The sequence below is a fragment of the Lolium perenne genome, chromosome 3 (assembly GCF_019359855.2).
Source record: "Lolium perenne isolate Kyuss_39 chromosome 3, Kyuss_2.0, whole genome shotgun sequence".
Taxonomy (NCBI): domain Eukaryota; kingdom Viridiplantae; phylum Streptophyta; class Magnoliopsida; order Poales; family Poaceae; genus Lolium; species Lolium perenne.
This window is the reverse complement of record NC_067246.2, coordinates 142,243,828-142,254,120: the sequence shown is the minus strand read 5'-3', so window position 1 is coordinate 142,254,120 and position 10,293 is coordinate 142,243,828. Positions and strand designations below refer to the sequence as shown.

The following is a 10,293-nucleotide window of genomic DNA, read 5'->3' as shown; positions in this document are numbered from 1 at the left end:
CAACTCATTAGAGGGTTAGTGCACAATCAAAACTTACATGTTCAGAGGTGAAACAAACATTCTTAACACTTCTGGACATTGCACAAAGCTACTGAAAGTCAATGGAATCGAAAAATCCATCAAGCATAGCAAAACAGGCAATGCGAAATAAAAGGCAGAATCTGTCAAAACAGAACATTTCGTAAAGACGAATTTTATTGAGGCACCAGATTTGCTCAAATGAAAATGCTCAAATTGAATGAAAGTTGCGTACATATCTGAGGATCACTCACGTAAATTGGCATAATTTTCTGAGTTTCGTACGGAGAATTTGGCTCAGATTCGTGACAGCAAAGAAATCTGTTTCTGTGCAGTAATCCAAATCTAGTATGAACCTTACTATCAACGACTTTACTTGCCACAACAATGCACAAAACTAAGATAAGGAGAGGTTGCTACATTAGTAACAACTTCCAAGACTCAAATATAAAATAAAAGTACTGTAGTAAAAACATGGGTTGTCTCCCATAAGCGCTTTTCTTTAACGCCTTTCAGCTAGGCGTAGAAAGTGTGTATCAAGTATTATCAAGAGACGAAGCATCAACATCATAATTTGTTCTAATGATAGAATCAAAAGGTAACTTCATTCTATTTCTAGGTAAGTGTTTCATACCTTTCTTGAGAGGAAATTGATATTTAATATTACCTTCCTTCATATCAATGATAGCACCAACAGTTCGAAGAAAAGGTCTTCCCAATATAATGGGACAAGATGCATTGCATTCAATATCCAAGACAACAAAATCAACGGGGACAAGGTTATTGTTAACGGTAATGCGAATATTATCAACTCTCCCCAAAGGTTTCTTTGTAGAATTATCAGCAAGATTAACATCCAAATAACAATTTTTCAATGGTGGCAAGTCAAGCATATTATAGATTTTCTTAGGCATAACGGAAATACTTGCACCAAGATCACATAAAGCATTACAATCAAAGTCATTGACCTTCATCTTAATGATGAGCTCCCAACCATCCTCTAGCTTCCTAGGAATAGAAGTTTCGCGTTCTAGTTTCTCTTCTCTAGCTTTTATGAGAGCATTTGTAATATGTTTCGTGAAAGTCAAATTTATAGCACTAGCATTAGGACTCTTAGCAAGTTTTTGTAAGAACTTTATAACTTCAGAGATGTGGCAATCATCAAAATCCAAACCATTATAATCTAAAGCAATGGGATCATCATCCCCAATGTTGGAAAAAATTTCAGCAGTTTTATCACAGGCAATTTCAGCAGTTTTAGCAGTTTCAGACAGTTTTTCGCGCTTTGCATTAGAAGTGGAAACATTGCCAACACAAATTCTTTTACCATTAATAGTAGGAGGTGCAGCAACATGTGGAGCATTAGCATTGCTAGTGGTGGTAATAGTCCAAACTTTAGCTATATTATCTTCTTTAGCATTTTCTTCTCTTTCCCACCTAGCACGCAATTCGGCCATCAATCTTATATTCTCATTAATTCTAACTTGGATGGCATTTGCTGTAGTAACAATATTATTATTATGATTTTCATTAGGCATAACTTTTGATTTCAAAAGATCAACATCAGCAGCAAGACTATCGACTTTAGAAGCAAGTATATCAATTTTCCCAAGCTTTTCTTCAATAGATTTGTTAAAAGCAGTTTGTGTACTAATAAATTCTTTAAGCATAGCTTCAAGTCCAGGGGGTGTGTTCCTATTATTGTTGTAAGAATTCCCATAAGAATTACCATAGCCGTTGCCATTATTATAAGGATATGGCCTATAGTTGTTACTAGAATTGTTCCGATAAGCATTGTTGTTGAAATTATTATTTTTAATGAAGTTTACATCAACATGTTCTTCTTGGGCAACCAATGAAGCTAACGGAACATTATTAGGATCAACATAAGTCCTATCATTCACAAGCATAGACATAATAGCATCAATCTTATCACTCAAGGAAGAGGTTTCTTCGACAGAATTTACCTTCTTACCTTGTGGGGCTCTTTCCGTGTGCCATTCAGAGTAATTAATCATCATATTATCAAGAAGCTTTGTTGCTTCACCAAGAGTGATGGACATAAAGGTACCTCCAGCAGCTGAATCCAATAGGTTCCGCGAAGAAAAATTCAGTCCTGCATAAAAGGTTTGGATGATCATCCAAGTAGTCAGTCCATGGGTTGGGCAATTTTTAACCAAAGATTTAATTCTTTCCCATGCTTGGGCAACATGCTCATTATCCAATTGTTTAAAATTCATTATGCTACTCCTCAAAGATATAATTTTAGTAGGGGGATAATATCTACCAATAAAAGCATCCTTGCATTTAGTCCATGAATCAATACTATTCTTAGGCAGAGATAGCAACCAATCTTTAGCTCTTCCTCTTAATGAGAAAGGAAACAATTTTAATTTAATAATGTCACCAGCTACATCCTTATACTTTTGCATTTCACAAAGTTCAACAAAATTATTGAGATGGGCAGCAGCATCATCAGAACTAACACCAGAAAATTGCTCTCGCAGAACAAGATTCAGTAAAGCAGGTTTAATTTCAAAGAATTCTGTTGTAGTAGCAGGTGGAGCAATATGTGTGCATAAGAAATCATTATTATTTGTGGTTGTGAAGTCACACAACTTAGTATTTTCAGGAGTACCCATTTTAGAAACAGTAAATAAAGCAAACTGGATAAAGTAAATGCAAGTAGCTAATTTTTTTGTGTTTTTGATATAACAAACAAGATAGCAAATAAAGTAAAACTAGCAACTATTTTTTTTGTATTTTGATTTAGTGCAGCAAACAAAGTAGTAAATAAAATAAAACAAGACAAAAACAAAGTAAAGAGATTGGGATGTGGAGACTCCCCTTGCAGCGTGTCTTGATCTCCCCGGCAACGGCGCCAGAAAACAGTCTTGATACGCGTACAACACGCGTCCGTTGGGAACCCCAACAGGAAGGTGTGATGCGTACAGCGGCAAGTTTTTCCTCAGTAAGAAACCAAGGTTTATCAAACCAGTAGGAGCCAAGAAGCACGTTGAAGGTTGATGGCGGCGAGATGTAGTGCGGCGCAACACCAGGGATTCCGGCGCCAACGTGGAACCTGCACAACACAACCAAAGTACTTTGCCCCAACGAAACAGTGAGGTTGTCAATCTCACCGGCTTGCTGTAACAAAGGATTAGATGTATAGTGTGGATGATGATTGTTTGCAGAAAACAGTAGAACAAGTATTGCAGTAGATTGTATTCGATTAAAGGAATGGACCGGGTCCATAGTTCACTAGAGGTGTCTCTCCCATAAGATAAATAGCATGTTGGGTGAACAAATTACAGTTGGGCAATTGACAAATAGAGAGGGCATGCCAATGCACATACATAATATGATGAGTATAGTGAGATTTAATTGGGCATTACGTCAAAGCACATAGACCGCTATCCAGCATGCATCTATGCCTAAAAAGTCCACCTTCAGGTTATCATCCGAACCCCTTCCAGTATTAAGTTGCAAACAACAGACAATTGCATTAAGTATGGTGCGTAATGTAATCAATAACTACATCCTCGGACATAGCATCGATGTTTTATTCCTAGTGGCAACAGCACATCCACAACCTTAGAACTTTCACACGTCCTGCATTTAATGGAGGCATGAACCCACTATCGAGCATAAATACTCCCTCTTAGAGTTAAGAGTAAAAACTTGGCCAGAGCCTCTACTAATAACGGAGAGCATGCAAGATCATAAACATCACATAGGTAATAGATTGATAATCAACATAACATAGTATTCTCTATCCATCGGATCCCAACAAACACAACATATAGCATTACAGATAGATGATCTTGATCATGTTAGGCAGCTCGCAAGACCCGACAATGAAGCATAATGAGGAGAAGACAACCATCTAGCTACTGCTATGGACCCATAGTCCAGGGGTGAACTACTCACTCATCACTCCGGAGGCGACCATGGCGGTGAAGAGTCCTCTGGGAGATGATTCCCCTCTCCGGCAGGGTGCCGGAGGCGATCTCCTGAATCCCCCGAGATGGGATTGGCGGCGGCGTCTCTGGAAGGTTTTCCGTATCGTGGCTCTCGGTACTGGGGGTTTCGCGACGAAGACTATATGTAGGTGGAAGGGCAGGTCAGGAGGCGTCACAGGGGCCCCACACGCTAGGGCCGCGCAACGGGCTCTTCGGCATCTCGTTAATAGGTTAGTGCCGGAAAATGCATAAATATGACATAAAGTATGCATAAAACATGTAGATATCATCAATAATGTGGCATGGAGCATAAGAAATTATCGATACGTCGGAGACGTATCAGGGATCTTCGGAACGTTAAAGGTATATGAATTTTCATCTGCAGTTATTCATCTTAATCGCAACGATACTACAGAAGTATATTTTAATGAAGACTCTAATATTCCTAAATTTTATGGATTTTCCCAATCGCGACGATTCGTGAGATAATAGCTATTATTCATGTCTCTAGGACGGATGCGGTCTTCTTGACCTGTTCAGCGATTTCTCGACCGCATCCAACAATATCTGGCTAGCTCAGAGATGAGCGACAAAAACTGCGCACTATTGATCTGATCACAAGGTTGAAGGCGAATGACATCTTAAGGATTTTATTGTAATTTTCCTTTTTATTGAAGTTCTATGTACTATTCAATGTCTGTTTTAATGCCAAGGTCCTTTTTCGAAAAAAAAACTATCTAACATATTCTCTCTTAATGTCAAGGTCCATTTTCGTGAAAAAAAAACTATCTAACATATAGCGGCTCAGCTCCATAGGTGATGCCATGTTACATAAAGTTATTATATAGCCTACTCATACAATAGGTTAGCTATTAGACCAGTTGTTAGGTAGACATTGTCATAGATTAATTATTTAATATTTGCATGTTATTGTGCTTACATTCCCCGTAGTGAGCAGGTTTCTCTCATTCCCCCGTATTTTCCAACTCAATCCTAGCTTGCTCCTCACAACACCTTCAATTTTGCCATGTTTTGATTCAATTCGGCACATGCATGGTTCTAAATGGCATCCATCCATTTTATCATAAACTGGTATATTTTTATCCACCTTATTTTTCTCTTCGAAAAAAATTATTAACCAGTTCAACGTTCTGGATGTTCTCTCGAATTCCGATAATGTTGTTGTTCTCGTACATGCCCTTACAAATTAGACACTGCATGCTGTAATGTTACAAACACTTTGGATCTCAACTTAACATGCCACGGTTAATAGCATCATACAAATATAATTTATGAACAATATAGTTGAGCAAATCACACTACCAATACATTACATATTTCTTTTATATCATAGATAATTAATAATTGAGCAAATCACATATTGTTTAGTGAAAGTACATAGAACTGCCAACCTTTATTCATTGCTTCGAAAGAACCATCTTTCTCTGCACACGCCCCATGGATGCGGCAAAGCTTGGCTATAGAGGCAAACAACTACCTTTAATCGGCCCACAAAATGTTGGATCATTGATGGATTCAAATAATTTCTTAACCAATTTAGAAGGGCGGACTCCCGCAGCAGGACGGCAAGGCCCTGCCACTTGGCGAGCTCGCCGAGCTCGCTCAGGACAATAGCCAGCTTGGGGGCCTCCTCTTTGGTTAGATCTAGTGGTTGCACGTCATGGTTGATGAATGGCGGATCGGTCAATCCACCATCGTTGCCATCGGCGTCGGCGTTGTCGAGGAGGTTGACGCCTAACTCGTTGTTGAGGTAGGCCACATTACAGAGGTACCCACTCGCTGCTGCGGGTCGAATTCCCACGTGTCGAACGAGTCCCAGTTGAAACTATCCAATGCGTAAGCCAGGTCCCGTCGCAGATTGGGCGGGAGGATGAAGCGGTGGCGGCGGATGTTGCCGCGTCACGCCGCGCTGCATGGGAGCCACCGACAACCGACACGAGTTGAGTAGCCCGCTGCACATATGGTGGGTTGCGTCAATTGAGACGTACCGGCGGTCCCTCTCCTTCTTCCGGCCTCCGCGCGACGAGCAGACCACGTGGTCATTCTTCATCTTCCGGAATGGCCAGGACTTGCCCATGGCGGGGTGAGTGGGAGAATGGAGATGGCAATAGCGTGGGTTGTTGGCTTAAAAAGCCAGGTGGAGCACCTCGCCATCAATGTCTGGCGGAGAATCGAGAAGTCGAAGTGAGGGCATTAACGCGGCGCAGAAGGCCACACCAACGCCACCCACCAACACTGTCGCGGTGAAGACGAAGCGTGTACTAGTCGCTGGCATGTGGGCCCAAGAAAGCTAGCTACGCATCACGTTGTGTTTGTGGCGATGCTATTCCAACTCAATTCCAACTCAAATTTAGACCGCGAATGAATCGCTAGGGACAGACCGATCCTTTGACCTTCACGTGTTGGATTAGGGTTTTGCCCTGAAGATGCAATGTACTGTATGAACTGAGAGAGAACATACTGTATGTGCATTGTGTCCAATGATAACGACGAAATTGGGCACTGAAAGTCTTGCACACCTCACGAGGATTTATAATAACGCAGCGTAGGTGTAATAATATAATAATAACGGAATCGTAGTTAGGAGGATTCTGGTAGGAAAGCAATTGAAAGGAAGCAACAAAAAGAGGAATCGCAGTTCCAATGAGTGCCGCCGATGGACACAAACCAACCCAACCCAGTGGCAGTCCAAACCTACCAAAAGCCCCACCTCAGCTCACTCACCTCACCGGGGGTCGGCACTGACGCAGCACCGCGTTCCTCCTCCCATCCCATGGCCGCTGCGCTCCCGCTTCTCCTCCTCCTGCTACTCCTCGCGCTCCCCGCCGCCACCCACGCGCTCACCGCCGACGGCCAGGCGCTGCTCGCCTTCAAGGCTGCCGTCCTGCGGGACCCCACGGGGGCCCTCGCCGACTGGAACGCCTCCGCCGCAGATCCCTGCTCCTGGAACGGCGTCGCCTGCGATGCCGCCGCCGCCGGCATCCGCCGCGTCGTCGCGCTCTCCCTTCCCAGGAAGGGTCTCGTCGCCACCCTACCGGCGTCCGCGCTCCCGGCCTCCCTCCGCCACCTCAATCTCCGAAGCAACCGCCTCTTCGGCGCCCTCCCGCCCGCGCTCATCGCCGGCGCCACGGGGCTGCGGAGCCTCGTCCTCTACGAGAACGAGCTCGACGGTCCCGTCCCCACGGAGCTCGGGGGCCTCCCCTACCTCCAAATCTTGGACCTCTCCGCCAACTCCTTCAACGGCTCTCTCCCCGGCTCGATCCTGAAATGTAGGCGCCTCCGCGCGCTCGCCCTGAGCCGGAACATCCTCACCGGCCAGATTCCGCCGGGGTTCGGCCAGGAGCTCTCCGCGCTGGAGCAGCTCAATCTGTCTTACAACCGCTTCTCCGCCGCCATCCCGGATGACATCGGGAACCTGTCCAGGCTCCAGGGGACGGTGGACCTCTCGCACAATCACTTCTCTGGACCCATTCCGGCGAGTCTTGGGAACTTGCCGGAGAAGGTATACATTGATCTCACCTATAACAATCTGTCAGGCCCGATCCCGCAGAATGGGGCGCTAGAGAACCGTGGTCCCACGGCGTTCATGGGCAACCCAGGGCTCTGTGGCCCGCCGCTCAAGAACGCATGCTCGCCATCTTCCAACCCCTTTGTTCCAAACGATGGGGACTCGGCGCCACCCGGTGCCAGGAGGAGCAAGGGGCTGGGAAAGGTTGCCATTGTGGCCATTGTTCTTAGTGATGTGGTGGGGATCTTGATCATCGCCCTGGTGTTCTTCTACTGCTACTGGAGGGCAGTTTCCCCCAAGGACAAGGGACAGGGTGGGGCTGCTGGCTCTAAATGGTCAAGGTCTGCCAAGGATTGTGGATGTTTTAGCAGAGATGAGCCTGAGACACCTTCAGATCAGGCAGAGCAGTACGGCCTCGTCGTGTTGGACCAGCAAGTCAAGTTTGATCTCGATGAGCTGCTCAAGGCATCAGCATTTGTGCTCGGCAAGAGTGGGATTGGAATTGTGTATAAGGTGGTTCTCGAGGATGGCCTCATAACCGCCGTGAGGCGGCTTGGCGAGGGGGGTTTGCAGAGGTTTAAGGAGTTCCAGTCTGAGGTTGAGGCTATTGCCAAGGTTCGCCATCCCAACATTGTTACCTTGAGGGCCTACTATTGGTCTTTTGACGAGAAATTGTTGATATATGATTATATCACAAACGGCAGCCTCTCTTCAGCAATTCATGGTATGATTTGCTAGATTTATCAACTTCAGTAGAGCTCTCCAATGCTTAGGTTACTTACATGATGTTCCTATTATATTTGTTGTTTCATAGAATTGTCCAATGAAAATTCCGTTGAGAAGTCTTGGGATATTGTGTAGATCAGGATGCTGATACACTAATACACTGCACTTCAACACTAATTAGATTTGCCTTTGACATCAAATTTTGTGTTTATTAATGAAATTAGTGCCAGGAATTCAGCTGAGGATGTTTGTCCAGTCCATGTAATTCAACACATTACTGTTATTAAAGTTTGTAAAGATTGACTTCATTCATGTGTTTGTGTAAATCTTTGGTAGCAAGGGTTACTGCTAGAGTACATCCTTATTGCGTAGTAGGACCTGTGTGGTCATTTCAGGCTACTGATGCATTGGCTGATAAGCTTTGGTAACTCCTTATTGCTTTCAGGTAAACCTGGGACAATGACGCTCACACCATTGCCATGGGATGCACGTCTAAAGATTATGAAAGGTGTCGCCAGTGGGATGTCCTTTTTACATGAATTTAGCCCCAAAAAGTACGTGCATGGGGACTTGAGGCCAAACAATGTGCTTCTTGGAATGGACATGGAACCGTACATTTCAGATTTTGGCCTCGGACGACTTGCAAACATTGCTGGTGGAGCATCATCTTTCTCGCAATCAGATCGGGCTGGTGTAGAGAAGGCTAAAACTCAGCAGCCAGATGCCTCAGTGAGCCCGCTTGTGAGCAGAGGTTCATGCTACCAAGCACCGGAGGCACTGAAAACACTCAAACCATCCCAGAAATGGGATGTCTACTCCTATGGTGTGATCTTGCTTGAAATGATTACCGGAAGATCGCCCATCATGCTCTTGGAAACTATGCAGATGGACCTTGTTCAATGGGTCCAATTCTGTATAGAAGAGAGGAAACCATCCTCTAATGTGCTCGATTCTTTCCTCGCCGGGGACTCTGAACGGGAAGATGAGATGATTGCAGTACTCAAAGTCGCTCTCTGTTGTGTTCAGGCTAATCCTGAGCGGAGGCCGTCGATGAGGCATGTTGAAGAAACCCTGGAGCGCCTCAACGTTTCAAGCTAGAAAACCACTATCACGAAAGGGGATCATATCATTGCAGAGAATATATGATGGCTGTACAGCTCGAGCATGGCAAAGAAGCTTAGGAGACATCAAGTAACATTAGTTAAGTATGTAAAATTGTCATTTTCCAGGGGCTCATGGATTTTCATGGGCTCTTAACAAGTTAGGTACCATGTGTTAGTTATTTTAAACTTGCAAGCATGTCTGCTAATATGTGTTATGGCCCTTGTGCTGTTAAGACTGAACATCGACTACTAGTATATGATAACTGAACATTTCTTTTGGAATTTCGGACCATGGGTGTTCTCCCTTTATAGCTGTGCAGTTTGCCAACAATTGCTAACAACAAAAGCATGTTGGAAGATTGATGAAGATGAAGAAGTGTGTCTCTAACCTGAGGACTCCTAAAAGACATGTTCAGTGCCCTTTTGTGTCGAAGGAACATGTTATTGCAAGGTGATCTGTTTTTCTTTTCTGTAGGAGAATTGCAAGGTGACCTGGTGTTGTACAATTTGATGTGCCTCTTTGGTCGGTATGAATATTTACCTGACCTATTCGGCTATTCCGTGGCACACTCGCAAGCCAAATTTAATGTTGATTTCTTCACCTCGACCATGGGAGCATGAACGGACTGAACTGGAAGCTGGTTGTGGTTGTACTTTGGATCAGAAGACCGGTGCGTGTGGCTATTCCTGGGGACCAGATCGGCTTAAATCGCCATCATTGTTCATCAGTTCACTGTTCATCAGTTCACGTCCTTTGTACGCCGACACGTGCAACAGTATTCATATCTGTTGAGATACATATCCGGATATCCGGATGTGTATCCTTCGACTACTGATAGTCCCCGGCGTCGACCCCCTGCAGGTCTGCCGGCTGCGGTGCCCTCGAGCTCGGACTCGGGCACTGCCTCGACGTTCTCCGCCGCGCCCTTGAACTCTGTCTCAGGCGCTGCCTCGC

General features: G+C 44.6%; 1 protein-coding gene across 1 annotated transcript; it reads left to right on the top strand.

Annotated features, from left to right (window-relative positions):
- Positions 1 to 6,746: 6,746 nt before the first annotated feature.
- On the top strand, positions 6,747 to 9,620 carry LOC127293475 (receptor protein kinase-like protein ZAR1). The gene is made up of 2 exons (XM_051323106.2): positions 6,747 to 8,233; positions 8,681 to 9,620. Exons 1-2 carry the CDS (start codon positions 6,775 to 6,777, stop codon positions 9,331 to 9,333), a joined length of 2,112 nt encoding a protein of 703 aa, XP_051179066.1. The 5' UTR covers positions 6,747 to 6,774; the 3' UTR covers positions 9,334 to 9,620.
- The last annotated feature ends 673 nt before the right edge of the window (positions 9,621 to 10,293 follow it).

What these genes read in the sequence shown, in the direction of transcription:
- LOC127293475 (XM_051323106.2), top strand. Translation starts at nt 6,775, where the DNA reads ATGGCCGCTGCGCTCCCGCTTCTCCTCCTCCTGCTACTCCTCGCGCTC. An exon ending in CCTCTCTTCAGCAATTCATG is followed by an intron (nt 8,234 to 8,680) that starts GTATGATTTGCT and finishes TATTGCTTTCAG; the next exon opens with GTAAACCTGGGACAATGACG.